General features: G+C 35.5%; 1 protein-coding gene across 1 annotated transcript in view; it reads right to left on the minus strand.

Moving 5' to 3' along the window:
• Positions 1-204: 204 nt before the first annotated feature.
• The window catches only part of LGR5 (leucine rich repeat containing G protein-coupled receptor 5), a 162,241-nt gene continuing 141,767 nt past the window's right edge, over positions 205-20,678 (minus strand). Inside the window, 7 exon segments of the mRNA XM_074269622.1 lie at positions 205-1,292; positions 3,634-3,717; positions 11,862-12,007; positions 12,993-13,081; positions 13,083-13,119; positions 13,437-13,508; positions 18,472-18,543. Coding sequence (XP_074125723.1) covers positions 205-1,292; positions 3,634-3,717; positions 11,862-12,007; positions 12,993-13,081; positions 13,083-13,119; positions 13,437-13,508; positions 18,472-18,543 — 1,588 coding nt within the window.

Genomic DNA, 20,678 nt, shown 5'->3' on the forward strand with positions numbered 1-20,678 from the left:
TCAAATTGGCTCTATGAGATGCCTTCAGCTCATTTTTGATCCCCCAAAAATCAAAGTTCTATTTCAACTTTTTCTTTTTCCTCAGGTGCATGGAACAGTTATGAAGAACACTGTGTTCCTGTCCCACCAACTATACCACCCTTTTTTCCCTCCTGGGGTTTGCAAATTTTATTGACATTTTCCCTTTATGTCTTGTAACTCACATTAGAGACAAGAAACAAATGTCAAAGATGAAAGATGATGAATTTCTGGCATTGGATAAGATGATGCCCCCTTTATACAAGATGTCAAGTCATAAGAGTTGTTGTTACTAGCAAAGGTGACCAAAGCTTGGATTGAATCACAGGACTGTTTCTCCATATCTTCTGAGTTGATAGAGATCAGACTTGGTTGTTTGGATCTTTTCCAGAAGAATGTTTGCTTTCGGAAGTTCCCCATATCTTTCTTAAAATTTGGGTTAAAGAAAATGTAGAGGAGGGGATTGACACAAGCAGGGAGAGGTACAATCATCAAGAGAATAAAATTAATCACTTCAGGACTGATGAATGTGAGGTTTAGCAAAAAGGAAAAGGACAAGAAAGCCACAGGGCAATAAAGGATGCAATTGGTGAAGAGTAACAGAGCCACATGCTTCACCATTATACAGCCCCAAATATTTTCTAGTTCTCCCTTTTCCAAACTGCAGTAGAGCTTAGTATAGGTTATAGTCATCACAAGGAAACAAAGGGAATTCAGCAAGACCAGAGCTACTACATAACTGATAGTATTGGATTCTCCAAGAGGCAAGGGCAAGCAGAGAGGAGACATGCTATATTCACTGCCACTGAGCAGAGGAACTGTAGCAATGATTAGGGCCAACAGAAAGCAAAGCAGAATTATTGCTTTCAGGCTGGAAAAAGATACTTTGGTTTCAAATTTTGCAGAGCATTTTACAGAGAACCCACGTTCAAGGGCTGCCAGAGTGAGTAGGAAAACAGATGTCTCTGAAGCAAAAATGGACAGAAAACCAGTGATCTGGCAAACTATTCCACTTTCCCACCATGCACCATATTGAGCAAAGCTGCCAAAAGTTAATGCATCAACACTAGCCAAAATACCACTGGAGACACCCATTAGGATGTTTAGCATTGCTATCAATCCAATTAAAAGTTTTATAGAGGAAATATACAATGGAGATTTGAAGATTGTTGAGGTCACCAAAACATTGCAAACAAAAGTAAAAAATGCAATGGTCCCTACTCCAATTCTGATTAACCAGCTGCCAAATAGATATTCACATGGTTTAAAGGGCCCTGAAATGACAAGAAAGACATTGAAAAAGTGAAAGATTTGAGATTTTAAGCCATATGTGATATTGCCTACAATCAAATAGCAGTCAGTGGTAAAGAACCAGGACTAAAACATAGATTCCCAGAATCCCTGTCTGGTGCTTCTTCACTCATACCTCTTCCTTAAGAAGTTTGGTAGTTGAACTCATGCAAAGTCAAATGAACAGAGCCAAGAGAACATTGTACTCACTAGCAATATTGTAAGGATGAGTATTTGTGAAAGACTCAGTTATTCTTATAAATGATCCAAGACAATTTCTAAGCACTCATTATTTAAAAAAAAAAAAAAAAGCTATTTTCCTCCTAAGAGAGAACTGATGAGTTCTGACTACAGACTGAAGCATTTTTTTCTTTTAAACTTTAATACAAAATAAAAGAAGAAAAAATTGTCATGTGCAACACAGTACATGAGAAGATTCAAAATATAAAGCAATAAATTTCCATTTCAAGAAAGTCTATATGATAGATACTATAGATAGATACTATATTGTGTTCAGAGATTTCCAATTTTTCTTTGCTTCCTTATAAGTTTTCTTTTGTTTTCTGATGTATGCTTTTTACTTTATTTTTTCTCCCTTTTTCTTCTCCTTCCCAAGAAGGCTACTTAAAAAACAAAAAACAATTTAATTTCTGGTGTCTTTTCTTTTGCAATATGGCCAATATGGCTAATATGGAAATATGTATTGTAGGGCTTCACATGTATAATTTATGTCAAATTATCTTCTAAAGAAGAGAAAAGAGAAAGAATTTGGAATTCAAAATAAAAAAATTAAGGTTTTAGTGAAAAATTTTACATGTATTTGGGTAACATTCAATAAAATAAATAAGGTTTGAAGGTTGGAGGACTAACTATCCCAGGCCAGTGTTTCCTTATATAAAAAAGTAAGTTACACGTAGAGCAGAAATCTGTAACATGTAAAAATGTAAGTTAACTTTTGGTCTTATGAAAGGGGAACAAAGTTGTTTTTTAATGTATCACAATGTTGTAAAAAGATACTAAATGTCTTTTTAAAAATTCATTTTTAGCATACCCTTTCATCCAACAGTGCCTCTATTGGGTCTATAACCCAAAGTGATCATAAAAAAGAGAAAAGGACTATATGTGTAAAAATATTTGTAGCAGCCTTTTCTGTAGTGGCAAGGAACTGAAAACTGAGTAAATACCCATCAGTTGGGGAATGGTTGAATATGTTTATGAATGTTAGGGAATAATATTGTTCTATAAGAAATAATCAGTAGGATACCTTCAGAAAGGCCTAGAGAGACCTACATGAACTGATGCTAAGTGAAATGACTAGAATCAAGAGAACATTGTACACAGCAACAACAAGATTATACAATGATCAACTCTGATGGGCTTGGTGATTCAGGCCAATTCCAATAAACTTGTAATGGAACCAGCTGCATTCAGAACGAGTACTAGGGAGACTTAATGTGGATCACAACATGGTATCTTCACCTTTTCTGTTGTTGTTTTGCTTTCTTTTTTTTTTTTTTTTTCTTTTTTGATCTGATTTTTCTCATGCAGCATGATAAATGTAGAAATATCTTTAAAAGAATTGCACATATTTTGTCTATATTGGATTATTTGCTCTCATGGAGACACTTTACTAATATTAATTCATTTTATTGTCACAACAACCTTGAGAAGTAGGACTATGATAATCCCTATTTTGCAAATGGGAAAACTGAAGTAGACCCTGTGCCCAGGGTCACATGGATAGTAAGGTTTGCAATAGGATTTGATCTCAGTTCTTCTGGAGTTTAATTCCAGTATTTTATCAATATTCTTTCCCTTTGAATCTAATACCAATATTTTGTTACTTAATGGACAAGCAAATGTTTGGAAAATTGACTTAAACCATTTAAAAATATTTATTATCTAATAAATGTGTATAAATACATATATCAACAACTACTTTAATATTTGGCTGTGATTATTTAAAATTTTTTCATTTTATATTATCACTATTGAGTTATTATTAAATTATATCAAAAGATCCCTTACTACTTAAATTTACAAAAATATCAGCTTGTAAAAACTATCTCACTGAAGGACAGACAACTACAATTTGAAAACAGAAATGGAATCCAAAAAGATGAATAGTGATGAGACTCAGTGAATCTCCAGATTTTGCTGCCCCAACAAGTTGACATTGTATTTCAAAATGTCATTGTATTTCATAGTGTGAAATTGCCAGGATCAAATCCCAAAATAGAAGTTCTGAAATTAATTTTGAGGACCAACTACAGTTCTTAATTGTGAAAACTCCAGTTTCAGTTCAAGTTCTTGTAAATTTCTTACCTGGAAGTGGTGAACATTGTACTAAATGATGGACTTTCGTGTCTTCTTTAAAGTCAAAAAAGGAGTCCTCTAAATCACGTTCATTTGTATGGATGAGCAGTTCCTGAGAGTTTAACTGAGCAATCCTTTCTTTTGGGAATAAGATCACTAGGAGTCATGAATTTCCTCTCTTTTAAAAATTTGTTTTCTCTCTTTTTTTAATTTTTAAAAATTATATCTTTTTATTTACAAGATATATACATGGGTAATTTTTAGGCATTGACAATTGAAAAACCTTTTGTTCCAATTTTTCCCCTCCTTCCCCTGACCCCCTCCCCCAAATGGCAGGTAGACCAATACATGTTAAATATCTTAAAGTATATGTTAAATACAATATATGTATACATGTTCATACAGTTATTGTGCTGCACAAGAAGAATTGGACTTTGAAATAGTGTACAATTAACTTGTGAAGGAAATAAAAAATGCAGGCGGACAAAAATAGAGGGATTGGGAATTCTAGTCATCTCCCAGAATTCTTTTGCTGGGTGTAGCTGGTTCAATTCATTACTGTTCTATTGCAACTGATTTGGTTCATATCATTGTTGAAGAGGGCCATGTCAATCAGAATTGATCATCATATAATATTGTTGTTGAAGTATATAATGATCTCCTGGTCCTGCTCATTTCACTCAGTGTCAGTTCATGTAAGTCTCTCCAGGCCTCTATGAAATCATCCTGAAGTCATTTCTTACAGAACAATAATATTCCATAATATTCATATACCACAATTTATTCAGCCGTTCTCCAATTGATGGGCATCCAGTAATTTCCAGTTTCTGGCCACTACAAAGAGGGCTGCCACAAACATTCTTGCACATATAGGTCCCTTCCCCTTCTTTAAGATCTCTTTGGGATAGAAACCCAGTAATAACACTGCTGGGTCAAAGGATAGGCACAGTTTGATCACTTTTTGAGCATAGTTTCAAATCACTCTCCAGAATGGCTGGATGTATTCACAATTCCACCAACAATGTATCAGAGTCCCAGTTTTCCCATATCCTCTCCAGCATTCTGCATTATCTTTTCCTGTCATTCTAAACCAATCTGATGAGTGTGTAGTGTTATCTCAAAGTTGTCTTAATTTGCATATCTCTAATTAATAATGACTTGGAGCATCTTTTCATATGGCTAGAAATAGTTTCAATTTCATCATCTGAAAACTGTCTGTTCATATCCTTTGACCATTTATCAATTGGAGATGGCTTGATTTCTTATGAATTAGAGTCAATTCTCTCTATATTTTGGAAATGAGGCCTTTATCAGAACCTTTGACTATAAAAATGTTTTCCCAGTTTATTGCTTCCCTTCTAATCTTGTCTGCATTAGTTTTTTTTTTTTTTTTTTTTTTTTTTTTTGTATAAAAACTTTTCAATTTGATATAATCAAAATTTTCTATTTTGTGATCAATAATGATCTCTAGTTCTTCTTTGATCACAAATTCCTTCCTTTTCCACAGGTCTGAGGGGTAAACTATCCTATGTTCTTCTAATGTATTTATAATTTCATTCTTTATGTCTAGACCATGAACCCATTTTGACCTTATCTTGGTGCACAGTGTGAAGTGTGGGTCAATGAGGCATGAATTCTCTTGATCACTCTACTTCCCACCTCTTTCTTTAGATCTAGGAATTTCATAAACATTATCTCATTTTATATTCAAAAATATTCCTGTGGAGGTAAAGTGCTACTATTATGCCCATTTTACAGAAGAAAAAGTTGAGACACAGGATTAAGTGACTCAGCTCTGTAGCCAGTGTTGTACTAATTTATATCTTTATTTGTATAGTATTTGATTATAAAAGGAGTTTATTTAACATCATATATACATATGATTTATCTAGTATCAGATAGCAAATCAGTGGTAAGAGACCAGAAGGCCAGGTTTCTTTCTTTCTTTCTTTCTTTTTTTTTCTCTTTCTCTCTTTCTTCTCTAATCTTGACTTCATAGTGATAGGGTTCTAGTGGCAGCCAGAGATTTGTGGAAATCCCCTTTTGATCAGAGGTTTAGGTCCTTTGTGAAAGAATTCACAAACCTGAAGAGTTTTAAGTGGCAAAAATGGAAGTTTATTGTTGGATGAAAAGCCAGCTTTGCTAGAAAGACAGACTTTTTCAGTGGCAAAGTCCTATTAGAGAAATGGAGGCTGGAGCTAAGAAGAAAACTTCATCACAGTGGGGTCCTGAAAGCTATGTCAAAGAGGCAAAGCATGCTACTTTGGACATTCTGCAAAGAAATGAGAGAGCAGAAACCTATTTTTTGAGCAGACCTTGGCAGGGGGCTGGGGGCAGTTTTAGCTGATCAGACCAGGATCTCCCAATTGAAATTACCTTGAAGGCTTTTTCAGCCTGAATTTGAATGGAGATCTAGCTATCAATGGCAGTGATTTGCCTTAGAAATGGCCCAGCCTGAGAAACACACTCTTTCTTAGACTCCATGGAGCCTGGGAGACCAGAAGCCAAAGGGGACAGAATTTCAGAGTGTTAATTTTTATAGTTTAAAAGGGAACAGTTTCATACCCTCATCATCCCCACCTCAAGCAGTTACCATCCAAATTCATATGGGGAAAAAGGGGTGAAGATCTAGACTTCTGTACCTACTTTAAGCTGATAAGGGTCGTAGAGATACTGGGGGGTTGGGGGGTTCAAGCTAGGAGGGGAGGTGTGAGATCTGAAGACAGAAGCAACTAAGGGAAGTTGTGTGTCCCAGTCAGTGGTCCCATGATATGTAGGGGGAGGAGCAGTTGAAAATTTGTAGCTTGAAGTCTAGAGGAAACAAATCTCAGGAGCAGATTAATAATTAGATGTGGAGTTAGTATAGGGGTTAATAGAGACCATAACCAGGAACCCCAACTTGAGGAAGATTTGAGGTATGTGAGGAGTTTCTCATGAATGTCTTGCACCCTAGCCAGCTTTCTCTAAGATTCTCTCAGTGTGAAGCTTGACTTCCTTTGAATTGTTAATGTACATGATGAGGTAATAGGGAACCTCAAAATGATGAGGTAACTTGAACCAAATCATGAGATAAATACCTAATAATGAGGTATATACCTCAATAGGATTAAGTGAGGTCTAGTGGCAGGATTCGGGGTACAGGGAGTCACATGGAGCTTCCCTGCAACCCCCTTAGGATTCGGCGCAAGGATACAAAGTTAAATCAGGTCTAGTGGCGGCGAGAGTACCCTGTAAATGAATTTACAGGCCCGAAAACCTAGATGGTAAAAGATGTTTATTTCAGGGTTTGGAAGCAAAGTTAAGGTCTGGTTAGCAAAAGGCATTAGATAGAGGAAGATATACACCGAAAACGGCAGGGACAGAGAATCTCTGATGCAAGCATCTTGGCTGGCATCTTTCAAATCTCTGAACCAAAGATGGTTCTAGCTTTGCTCTTTTTATCTGCTTGAAGAAGTAATGGGCGGAGCTCAGGTTAATTCCTAGAAGGCCAGATTTTTGGCGGGCTTTATCCAAGCCAGCTCAGATCCAGTGGGGGGCTGGGTACAAGCCCAGACTAGTTTGACCAGATCTTGTATCAAAGGTCCAAGTCCCAAAAGAAGTTGGAGATCAAACAAAGAATACCAAAGGGGCTACCGCCCTCAACATAGCATTTACCTTGCAAACTTGTTGTGAGGATCAAATGAGATAATCAATTATAAAGTACTTTGAGAAATATTAGCTATTATTATTGATACCTTTCTTGAACCTTCTTATTGTTATTTTCTCCCTCCTCAGTTATATTTTCTTTACTTAAATATTTAATGGGTGTGTGAAACTGTGTTCCCTTTTGATCTGTAAAATCAACACTCTGAAATTCTGTCTCCTTTGACTCCTGGTCTCCCAGGCTCCGTGGAGTCTATGAGAGAGTGTGAACGAGATGAGGTGAGATCTTTCAAGACAGTTGTGAAAATCGAGTAAGGCTTCATCTACTTCAGAGTTTGAGTAGGCCTGAAGGACTCTGAAGATCGAGTCAAGGGCATAATTGAGTCCCCTTCCTGCTAATCTCCCATGACACAATTTCCTCCCTATTTCAGCCAAATATGGGCAACTATGTATTTATTGGTCAAGTTCAATTTCATGGGTAGATCTCGAGTTTAGAATGTAAGATTCTCAGCCAATGAGGATGAGCGGTCAGTGGTGGGAGGGGGTGTTTGCGTTAGGGATTAAAGGTGCTGTCCTGCCCACAGGAGGGACTTCCTTTCTTCGATCTGCTCAAAAAGTTGGAAGCCTGATTCTCAAGAGAATGGACAATAAACTTTGCTTTACTTCTAGAGATCTCTCCAGTTTTTTTTTTTATTAAATGGTGATCCCTCACCATTCCCAGACCACGCAAGTGTGTTTCTCAGGCTGGGCCATTTCTAAGGCAAATCACCCCCATTGATAGTTGGATCTCCACTGAAATTCAGGCTGAAAAAGCCTTCAAAGGAATTTCAATTTTGAGATACTGGTCTAATCAGAGTTTGCCTTCAAAACCGTGCCAAGATATGCTCATAAAATAGGTTTCTGTTCTCTCATTTTTTTTGCAGAATGTCCAAAGTAGTATGCTTTGCCTCTTTGGCATAGCTGCCAGGACTCCTGCCTGCTGAAAAGATATTCTCTTCTCAGTGCCAGCCTCTATTTCCTTAATAGGACTTTGCCACCAGGATATCAGTCTTTTAGCAAAGCTGACTTCTTATTCAACCATAAACTTTCATTTTTGCCATTTAAAATTCTTTGGGTTTGTGAATTCTTTCACAAAGGACCTGTACCTCTGATCAAAAGGGGATTTCCACAACTCTCTGACTGCCATTAGAACCCCATCATATTTGTATTATATCTTCTGTTAGGATGTAAGTTTCTTAGAGATAGAGACTGCTTTTTATTTTTGGCTTTGTATTTTCCAATGGCTGGCAAAATACTTTAAACATAGGAGACACTTGTTGAATAAATGCTTGTTGTGATACGGAAGCCACCTGCCAGTGGCTGCTGGAAGTCTAACTCATACCTGTAGAATGGATCTCTTCATGTGAGAGGATGACGACAATAGAAAGAGACTGAGAGACAGTTGTCTGACCTCTCCTTTACAATGAAAAACGCTGAATTTGCCTCATTGCAATTTACAACCATAGTTCCTAGCTTTGTTCCTTGGGATCATGTGGGCAGAACTCTCATCTAATCTCTTCTATGTTATAATTCTTGAAAGTAGTTATTCTAAAGATCTCATTTCTTAAATATGTGGAGAAATGAAACATAAAGCCAATGATCCAAGGATATGAACAGACAATTTTCAAACAAATTAAAGCCATTTCTAGTCAGATGAAAAAATGCTATAAATTACTATTGATTAGAGAAATGCAAATTAAGACAACTCTGAGGTACCACTTTATACCTCTCAGTCAAGATTACAGGAAAAGATAATGATGAATATTAGAAGGGATGTGGGAAAGCTGGGACACTAATGAATTGTTGGTGAAGTTGTAAAATGATCCAACCATTCTGGAGAGCAAAAGGGCTACCAAACTGTGCATCCCTTTAATCCACCAGTATCTCTACTGGATCTGTATCCCAAAGAGATTATAAAAGAGGGAAAAGGATTGCAAAAATGTTTGTGGCAGCTCTTTTCATAGTGGCTAGAAACTGGAAAATGAATGAATGTCCATCAATTGGAGAATGGTTGGGTAAATTATGGTATATGAATGTTATGGAATATTATTGTTCTGTAAGAAATGACCAACAGGAGGAATACAGAGAGGCTTGGAGAGACTTACATCAACTGATGCTGAGTGAAACGAGCAGAACTAGGGGATCATTATACACTTCAACAATGATACTGTATGAGGATGTATTCTGATGGAAGTGGATATCTTCAACATAGAGAAAAGCTAATCTCAGCTACATCCAGAAAAGGAACACTGGGAAATGAGTGTAAACTGTGAGCATTGGTTTTTTTTTGGTTTTGTTTTGTTTCTCTTCCCAGATTATTTTTGCCTTCTGAATACAATCCTTCCTTTACAACAACAACAACAACAAAATTCGGTTCTGCACATATATATATATATATATATATATATATATATTGTACCTATGCATATGTACTGTCAAAGAAAATATTATTATTATAAAAATTAATAAAAAATAAAAATATAAAAAAAAATAAAATCTCACAGCAGGTAAAAAAAAATTTTTTTTTTGAGTGAAAGTCTGAGCCTTGGACTGATAATAAATCTAAATTTGCAGAAGTCCAAAACAGGATTATGCTTGTCAAGGAAGCTCTCTTCTTGGCAAAGCTAGCTGCCAGGACTCTTGCCCACTGTGAAGATATTCTCTGCTCAGTGTTAAGCTTTGTTATTTCCCTAACAGGACCTTTTTACCCACTAAGAAGTCTGTCTTTCTAGCAAAGCTGGCTTCTCAGTGCCAACAATAAATCTCTTTTGCCACACAGAGTTTTCGGGTGTGCAAATTCTTTCTCAGAGAACATGTACCAATCAGAGGGGATTCCCCACCCCAATTCTTGACCACTAGCCTCAACATTTGTACCTCATCACTTGGGTTTACAGCCCACAAAATTAGAAATTCAGTGGTCCAGTACTATTAATATAATAATATGTCATAATTTTTGGAGTTGAATTAATTAAAAATTAGATGACCTTCTCCAAATAATACCTTCCTGAGAAAAAAAGGAATCCTTATTTTAGGATGAAAATTCCAAACAAATTCTACAGAATTCTGCTTATAAATCAGAAGTAATATGGAGAACCTTGAAATGTAAAAAGCAGTCATTTTTGAGTTTGTACTAACTTGCAAAGCTATAACTTGAAGAGAAAGTGTTGTGGGCGGTAGCCCCCTTTGATATTCCTTGTTTAATCTCCAATTTCCTTTGGGCTAGTTTTGGTTTTCAGCCCCCATTCTAATGATCTGAAATTCCTTTCTGAAGAGAGACTGAAGGAGATAACAATAGAGAATTTTTGTCTTATTTACAATAATAAGAAAATTCCCGTCTTATTTACAACAACAGAGAATTCTTGTATTATTGATAAATATCTCCGGAACCTCTTGATAACATATCTGTCCAAACATTGTTTTGATGTATATAAGGAAGGCTGAAAAATGAAATCTTTGGATTTGGTGTATACCAGCCAATGCCCGTCAACTGACGTCCCCCTTTCCAGGCAGTTTGGGTCTTCCTGAAGGCCAAATGCCTGTCTATCTCTTTACTATCAATAAAGACTTAATGCTACAGCATTAAGTAGCAAATTCATTTGCTGCCGACCCTGCCCTTGGTTACTTTAGGGAAGGAAGGAAAGAGAGAAAAGGTACTGACCTATCTTGGTTTATACCTCAGTTTACTCCTCATCAAAAGTAGTTGGTGCCTACAGTTTCTCTCAGTTACTACAGGTATGTTGTGAGGTATGCTGTCTTTAATTTAATTAATGTTACTCCTCATCAAAAGTAGTTGGTGCCTACAGTTTCTCTCAGTTACTACAGGTATGTTGTGAGGTATGCTGTCTTTAATTTAATTAATGTCTTTTTTTTTTTTTTTTTTTTTTTTGAGGTTGAGGTTAAGTGACTTGCCCAGGGTCACACAGCTAGGAAGTGTTAAGTGTCTGAGGCCAGATTTGAACTCTGGTCCTCCTGAATTCAAGGCTGGTGCTCTATGCACTGCGCCACCTAGTTAATGGGGGCATTAACGTCTTTCATTAAAGAACATTAAGTCTTCTATTATAGATATCATTTCATTTCCTACTGTTCATGTTTTAAGTAGATGTAGGTTGTATTTTAATGAGCTGATTTAGAAACAGAGACAGTAAATTTCTGTGATACTACTGAGACATCAGAAATCTTATGGGGCTAGTATTGTCTTTTGGAGAAAGATGGTTAAAAATGATGAAAGTATGTTCAGGAAGGGTATAGGTAAACAAAATCCACCTGGATAGAGTCATTTAGATAAATACATAGAGATATTAGTTTATGGAAATCTTTTATGAGATGTTTCTTTGTTATTTGCACAGAAGACAAAAGTCCCTTTTTAGCCAGAAGGATTAAGCTAAATGTGAAGAATTCCCCAACAGCAAGGATTAATATTAGAATAGGTTATCCCAAGGCATTTTTTAAAAAGGCAAAGTTTAGGTAAGAACCTGGAGGATAAGGAGGTGGACTAGGCAAATTTTCAGAATTCTATTTATCCTTGTCATTTAAAATGGGAAGGGTGCAGTTCTTACCTTGGAAATGCAACATTGCAATATCTTTCTTGTGAAATTCATCAACACTAATATTGTCACCTTTATTCCACTGATTAGAAGTTTTGTGAAGGTTTTCACAAGTTCCAAATGCATAGCATTGATAAGCATAAGGCATTTCCAACAGCCTGTGGAAGAAAGAACAAAAGCCAAAAAAAAAAAAATCTTATCATACTTAAGGGAAAATGTATAATTATCCTTCCACATTGTGACTTTTCCCATCTTGGTTTTGATGTATCTTGCGTAGGCATAAAAAATTAAATGGGAAATTTTGAGGGAGTTTTGCAGAAGCCACATAATACACACAAAGGCCAGTAGATGACACAGAAAAATGTTAGAAACTGAGAAATGTATAACATATATGCATAGAATTGTATAATAACAACTCATAATACTCCATAAAAGAAAAAGAAAAAATTCAGATTCCTTTGGTACAAGAGGCCAAAATATTTTATGTGGACTTTCCAAATCATTAGGATGCAATATAAAAGGGGAGTCTTTTTCCTCCTTAAAGCACTCTCAGAGAGTATTTAGGTGATGTAGCAGATAGAGCACCAGCCCTGAAGTCAAGAGGACCTGAGTTCAAATATGACCTCAGACTCACATAACTCCAATTTCCTCTCTCCCCCCCAGTAAAACACTCTCAGGCAGTTTCTTCATTATCACATAGTCTGCAATATTTTGAAGAGCATTCCTTTTTCATTCAGATGTAAAAGTCCATTATAGAGATAGGTATGCCTAGTACAATGGGTAAAGTTCTGCCTCTGGCACGCATAGGCAAGTTATTTAATTTTTCAGTGTTTCAGGAAAATCTCTACTATAAATTCGAGATGAGTCACTAGTTAGAATCAGTGGAAAGAATGAATTCCATGAAACCTTTTGTAAGACCTGTTGTAAAGATTTTTGTAAGACCTGTTGTAAAGAGGTTGTAAACCTCTGTGAAAGTGGTGGGAGATGCTCTATCATTTCCTTTCTTGTCCCAAATCTCCACTCAGGATACAAAATACATTTTTGAAAGATTCCATGACCTCATGAATTTTGAGAATTGCTCCTATACATCTATTATTTTGCATAAATACAAATGTATCTTATTAGTTTTAATGAGAAACTCACTTGAGTACTGGAAAGTTTTCAGAGGATATCAGACTCTGCAAGGCATGGTTTCCTGTTAATTTTAAGTGAGTTAAACCATGTAACCCCAATCACAGGAAAAGATGACAGAAAGTTGGATGATAGATCCCTATATAACATCAAACAAAAATTAGCTTTCTAGTCTTTACTGCATAGAATGTTTATGTTAAAAAAATCTTAATATGTTAAAAAAAACTTATACTCCTCAATAAAAATCTCCCAGGTAGGAACCCATTTAATTGGAAATGTTTGAGGAATCTTTTTATATATGACACCCTCATTCTTTAATGTCTATAACAGTAAATATAACCATTTGGGCTTTAATTACCAATGACTTTTCCATTAAAATTATGATTGCAAAAGAAAACAGTCTCAATTCCATCCAAGGAGCAAGTTCTACATTCATTTTCTTTTGCCTTTACTTACAGCTTTATCAGAGAAGGTAAAGAGGAGAATGCACTAGAGTGAATAGTAACAATTTTGTTCCAAGCTAGATCCCTATAAAAAAGTGAATAGAACAGTAGTAAACTCTTCTTATTATTTAAACTTGAAAAAACAAAACAAAACAAAATATAGTGCTTCCTGCAAGAATGAATGTGTGAAATTATACTTAAAGTATCTGGCACATAGTAGGTGCTTAGTAAATATTGATTTTTGCTAATATGCTGGGGTTTTTTTTTTTTTTTTTTTACTATAAAGAGTAAGAGCTCAGTAAATTAACTTTAACTTTTTAATCAACTTTCTAATACCAGAAACTTCAAATCAGGTGCAAATCTGCATTGGGTAAAAGGAATTTTCTTATTGAGAGCTACCTTTATTAGTGAAATTGTGAGTCTGTCCCTTTCCCTCCCCCAATACTCAGGGCATTATGCCAAACATTGGGGATACTGACAAAAATGAAATAAAGAGGTTTATATTCTATATTGCAAGACTACATTACAAATAAAGGCAAAGTAATTTCATGAAAGACTGTTAATAACTGAGAGAATCAGGAAAGGCCTTATATATTGAGTTGTGCTTTGAAAGAACCTAGCTAGATATTCTTAGAGGTGGAGGTAAAAAGTGAATGCATTCCAGTTTAATCAGAGTTTCCAGGGTTTAATTAGAGAAAGCCAATGACTTTGTACTAGTGAAATGTTTGTCTTGGTTCTTTCCAGTGAGCCATAGATGCTAATTCAATGACAGAAGACTTAGTATTGAAGATGGTCCCTTGGTGAGTCTTCCTCTTATCTTTCCATATCCAAGTAGTATTGAGTCACTAAACCAGGATGAGCCATCTACTTGATATATTTTATAATAGGAATAACTCTTATCTTCTTTCACCTCTTCACTCTCCAGATTATGTGTGGCAAGTTTTAAGTTTTTCTCTCTCTCTCTCTCTCTCTCTCTCTCTCTCTCTCTCTCTCTCTCTCTCTCTCTCTCTCTCCCTCTTTCTCTCTTTTTTTCTCCTCCTCTGCCCTCTCCTCCTCCTCCTTTTTGTTTCTGTCTCTCTCTTCATGAAGAATGGGAAGGGCATCTGAGCACATGGCAGCAGGTAAATGTTTTGACTAGGTTAGCCTGAGTCTGGGTCGTGGATCCTGGGCCAACTCTTCCTTCTGTGAAAAAAGTCAAATGAACAGTAATCTTGAGATGGTCAAATTGGAAGCACTGAGAGAATCTGGGTGCCTCAGTTGGAGCTGACTGGTATCAGAAGGAATATTCTGAAATTATAACCTTCTTGGAGAGGATAACAACCCCAAGTCCTGATCTTGCTTTTACCAAGACAAGGACCTTGGTGGAGGTGTTAAAACAGGATAGAGCTGAAGAGACAGGGAACGGTCAATTTATAAGGCTTACAAAATATCTCATATTTAGCTGTTTTAAGTAAAATCTGAATCTCCCCCACTCTTTTCTCTTGGAGAGAGTTTGATAGTAATTATAAGTTACCATTTTGTTTAAATTTTTTTGTAAATGTCTTCCTATGAGTCTGTTGTAATTTAAGCATTTCTTTTGAGTGGAGGAAATAAATATCACACCCTATGCTTCATCTGCTGTTCTTTTTCCTTTGTCTTGAAGAGGACCACAACATTAGGGAGGTGATACCATTACATGCAAGTGAATTGGATTTAAATGATGGATGATTTAACGGATTTAGATGTGCAAAGTCACTAGGGCTGAGTCCAGGGAGTGGCAGGATATAGAGTAGGACAACTGGAGATGGTCTCAGATGCAACTTCATGTACAGAAGATTTTTGCTCTCCCCTTCAAAGGAGACCAGATCCAATTCACTTTCAAGTAAGGACATCACCTTCCTGATGTCACTGGTTCTCCCCAAGAATGAAGGAGGAACAACAACAGTAGACGTGAACCAAACCTAAACTTTAAGTGAGTCTATTTGGGAACAGCCTCATTCTTTCTAGCAGTCAGCCCTCCTTCCTCTTCCTGCCTTTACTGAACACAGTCCACATGTATGAAGCTAAGAGTCCCCCAATGGGATGAGGCAAAGAGTGAAAGCCCCAGTTTTCCTGGGGAGATGGTCTGTTTAAAATAAAAAGTTGGAAAATGAAATGTTACCTATAGAGAATGGAAAAGTCAGTAGGTCTGTATGATTGGGATGGCGAGTTTGTATAAGAGAGAAAAAGTAAATGACTACAGAAAGAGATGGAATCAGATTGTGGAAGGCTTTAAGTAAATGACAGGCTGAAGGTTACATAGATTATTCTAGAGGCCAAAAGTATACTGATTGTGAGCATTTCATTTAACCTTTTCATGTCTTAGGCAATAGGGAGTTTTCACATTGGGAAATTTGTCAAAATTTTCCTTTGTCACTGAAATTGCAGGTCTAGACCTTCCAAAAGAATTAATAATGTATAGAGAGCCTGTTATTGAAGCCCAAAAAGTAGGTTCAAATCCAAATTCATATTGACAATATAACTCTAAGTAAGTCACTTAGCTTTATAGTACTTAGGGCATGTAGGAGAGATTTTCCTGAATTCTGTGGCTGAAAAGTTCATAAGTCTACATCTAACAAAGGCATGAACTTATTCAGATTTAACTAGGCACATACTCTTCATTGCTGGGTAGATGCTTGATGGCTTTCCACTTTATTAGAATCTGCAAAGGGTTATGCTGCATGGGCCTACCCAGGAACAACACCATAACACCATGAAGTATCCATAGGATATTTTTTAGTGGAGAATCATGTAATGGCTTTCCAATCTCAGGGATGGCTTTCCCTTTAAAGATGGGACAGATTGCAACATGTTTACACCTTCTTATCTTCTGTAGTTTTTATTTCTATAATTTCCTCCACAGGAATCCACTCACTATACTGGGAATCCTGTTATGTCCTGTGTAATTTGCTATCACTCTTCCACCTTGCTATCACTCTGCTTCAATCTCAACACAGGTTGTCACCATCCCCTGACTTCTCAGGAAGGCATAGAGACTCTTAGGGGAGATGGGGAGCGGAACTAGATATTGTTAGCAAGTTCCCCCTGGGCTGAAGGGTCTTATACCTTACCTAGAGTTTCCCCACTCACTGTGACCCTTTACTGAATCAGCCTCTAGATTTCTTGATGTAACATGTGTACTAATGTCATGCTCAGGCTATTGTTAGCCCTTGTTCTCACCACGTAACAAATTTACTTTTCTTTCTCATGTTTCTTGGTGTTGATTTTTCTATTTTCTTCAGTGTGTTAAAGGTTCAACTGCAAAGACATCTAATTCATAAATGACTCTTACCCCCTAGGCTATTAAAATATAGTATTTCCTTTTTTCTTTCTTTGGTATGATAACTCTCATGTGGAAGACAAAATTCATGATGTCTGTTTATTTATCTATCTTCTAATTCTCTATACACCTATATGTATATGTACTCATATAGATATATAGAATAGTATGTGCATGTGAAATAATTTCTTTAGTTATTTTCCAACTGTTGTACTTCCAATGTTGCTTCCAACTTTTTGCTAATATGAGTAATGCTATATTATTATAGTTACATTTATATATATATATTTTGTATGAATAAGTCTCCCTCCCCATCACTCCTTCTATGTCCTAAGAGGAACATCACAGAGTCCAAGGCTTTGAATAGCTGTGTAGTTCATGGAAAGCAGAGCTTTAAATAAAAAAAATATTGATTTTTTATATCACCTATATTACTTAATTATCCTCTTCCCCTTCCTCAAGCTATCCCTTAAATAGCAAAGAATTTAAAAAGAGCAAAAAAATTAGCTAAATTTAACCAACCTATTGATGAAATCTGATATTCTATGCAAAGTTCCATATCTGTATATTCTGTAAAGAAGTGGAGGCAGGTTCATTGTAAAAACTATTTGGTATCTCAAATTAACTCCTTTGAACATGACAAAATTAATGTTTAAAAAGTCAATTTTAAATATTATTTTACATTTATCTTATGCTTTTTTTGGCTTTGCTTAAATTAAATTTAAAAATTAATAAAATATTTTTCTCTCTACTACCTTTCCAATTAAAAAAAAAAAGAAACATGAAACCTGTGTAACAAATATTCAAAGTCAAGAAAACTAATTCTTATGTTAGTGATATCCAAAAATTATGTTTCATTTTGATCCCACACCTCTATCAGGACATGTTGCAAAATATTTAAGCATTATCATTGTAAGAATTTAGAAGATTACAAATATGGCATAAGAGAATTTTGTATCTTTTGCTGCAAATAATAGAAACTGTTAAAAAAAAAAAAAGGCAAATGGCACAGTGGAAAGAACTCTGGCTTTGAAAAAAGGACCCTTAGGTTCTCGTCATGTAATGTTGGACAAATCTCTTTACTTCTTTGAGACTCATTTTCTTCATCCATAAAATATAGACAGCAACACTTGTGGTATATGCCTCAAAGGGTTATTGTAATCTACAAAATATTACGTAAATATAAGCTATTATTATTAAAGATAGATTTTTAAGTGTATGAAGTCTTTTGTAGTTTTAGCAAAAAAACCCCCCCAACAATTCAGAAGTAACACAATTATAGTTATTAGTTGACCAAATTACAGAAATATTCTTTAGTAGGACAAAGGAGCTAAGGAGGAGAGACAAATTGTCCAAAAATCTAGGAAGGGCTTTTGGAACCCATTCCTTGTCTGTTGCTGCTCATACTGACTGATCACTATTAATTACCAACTACATGATAAACAAATACTGCTTATGACTGAACAGCTTTGCTTTTATTATTATTTTTTGCTTATTAATGTTTAACTTTAGATTAGTAGTAGATATTATGACTGCAATTTTGCAACTTCAAATTTATTTCTGGAAATTATCAGTGGGAAAAATGTTTTATTTTTCTTTAGCAAATATATGCTTGGGAGTCCAACAATAAGAGTATAATATAAAAAGAAATGAGTGTAACATGAAAAAAAGCATTTATTTTGAGAAAGTTGCTGAAAAAAAATCTGAAAGCTATTGTGGGTACAGGAGGGAGTCTTTTGGCCATACTCACCGAGAACGAAGCATAGTCAGTTGGTGAAAAGTATCTGCCTTAATTTCATAAATTTCATTATGATGAAGGATGCTGAAATGAGAGTTGAGAGTCTTATTCATTTTAAAGATTACAAACATTAGGGAACTTTAAGAAGTTTTGATTCTAAGAAATATATCTGAAGCAAGACTATCAGGAATTGTGACTGATTTTTAAATGAACAGAGAGTATGCAGACAGGAATAGGGACTGAATCTGATTTCTTTGGAGTCGGGAACTCTCCATGAGGAACTTCTACTCATGCAATTCAATATCTTCTTGGCAACACCATCTTTCAAGAGTTGCTAAGGACACTTAGAGGTTAAGTCACACAATATCATAATTACAGTATGCATTAGAAGTGGGTCTCCATGATTCTAGCTAGCTCTCTAAGGCAATATTCTACTATCCTTTCAACTTACCCTTAATTCTTTAAAGTTTACAAGGCATTCTAACAATTCTATGAGGTAGGCATTGTAAGTGTAATTTCCATTTTATAGATGAGGGAACTGAGGCTAAGTGACTTGCCATGGTCATGAATATAAATCTTATATGGACTTTGAACTCAGAGTTTCTGACCCTAAGTCCAACATGTCTTTCACTGTATTAATAATATAATTATTTTCAAAAGAGCAGATAACACACTTACTCCATTGATGTAACCATGTCTGCAAACATTTTGGCAACTACCACTATAGAGATTCCTTTTAAGACTAAGGTAATTTAGAATATATGTGTATACATCCCCAAAATGGATACACACAAACTCATATATTCTTTTTTTATTATAGCTTTTTGTTTACAAGCTTTATTATGCATGGGTAATTTTTCAGCATTGACAATTGCCAAACCTTTTGTTCCAATTTTTCCCCTCCTTCCCTCCACCCTTTCCCCCAGATGGCAGGTTGACCAATACATGTTAAATATGTTAAAGTATAAATTAAATACAATATATGCATACATGTCCAAATAGTTATTTTGCTGTACAAAAAAGAATTGGACTTTGAAATAGTGTACAATTAGCCTGTGAAGGAAATCAAAAATGCAGATGGACAAAAAGAGAGGGATTGGGAATGCTATGTAGTGGTTCATAGTCATCCCAGAGTTCTTTCACTGGATGTAGCTGGTTCAGTTCATTACTGCTCTGTTGGAACTGATTTGGTTCATCTCATTGTTGAAGAAGGCCACGTCCATCAGAATTGATCATCATATAGTATTGTTGTTGAAGTATATAATGATCTTCTGGTTATGCTAATTTCACTCAGCATCAAATTCATATATTCTTAATGTTAACTCTTTATTTTTAGAAAATGGACTTGACTTTTTGAAAATGGAATCCATGGATTAAGGATCCATATCTATCAAATGAGGTTAAAATTAAGGTGGGTAAAAAAAAAGATTAAGTTGGATAATATTTGGTTTTAGTATTAAAGATTAGGTAAATTTTGACTAGCTTCCTTGAAATTCTAAAAAAAATTAATTTAAGTAACATCACTAAAATCAGTGTACTCTTCTCCCTTATCCCCAACACTAGCCAAGTATTTTAGAATGAAATTTATTTGGCAATTGACATGATGGCATGGGGGAAGAGTGTTAGGTTCAGAAGTAGAAGAAATCTGGCCTCAGATACTGTTTCTAATGCTAGCTGAATGTCCAAGTCTTTTTACCTCAGTTTTGCCAACAATAAAATAGATGTAAAATAGCAGCATCTAAAGAGAGTATAGATGGAAATTACATTACATACCTTAAAGCAATATATACCTGTTAGCTATGATCACTGGATGGAATGATGGTGGCATCCTTGGAAGAGAAAAGACCTGGGTTCAAGTCTCATCTCTGACACATACTGGCTGTGAGACCCCAGGTGAGGCATAGAAAGACTTAATATTTTGCAATGCTTTGGACAACTATCTAAGCCTGTAAATTGTAAAGAAGATGCCTATTTGCTTTGATAGAGTAAATTTCTTTATTTAGAGAATTTCCTATATTAATGAAACCACAGGTGGTTTTTTTTTTTTTTTAATCAGGTGAATTAAAGCACTGGCTTTGGAGTAAGAAAGATCTGAGTTCAAATGTGACTTCAGACACTTACTAGCTGTGTCATCCTGGGCACATCACTTAACCTTGATTGGCTCCCCCATAATAACATTTTAAAAATCAGCCATCTTTATAGTTTAACTATTTGCAAAC

The sequence above is a fragment of the Sminthopsis crassicaudata genome, chromosome 5 (assembly GCF_048593235.1).
Source record: "Sminthopsis crassicaudata isolate SCR6 chromosome 5, ASM4859323v1, whole genome shotgun sequence".
NCBI lineage: Eukaryota > Metazoa > Chordata > Mammalia > Dasyuromorphia > Dasyuridae > Sminthopsis > Sminthopsis crassicaudata.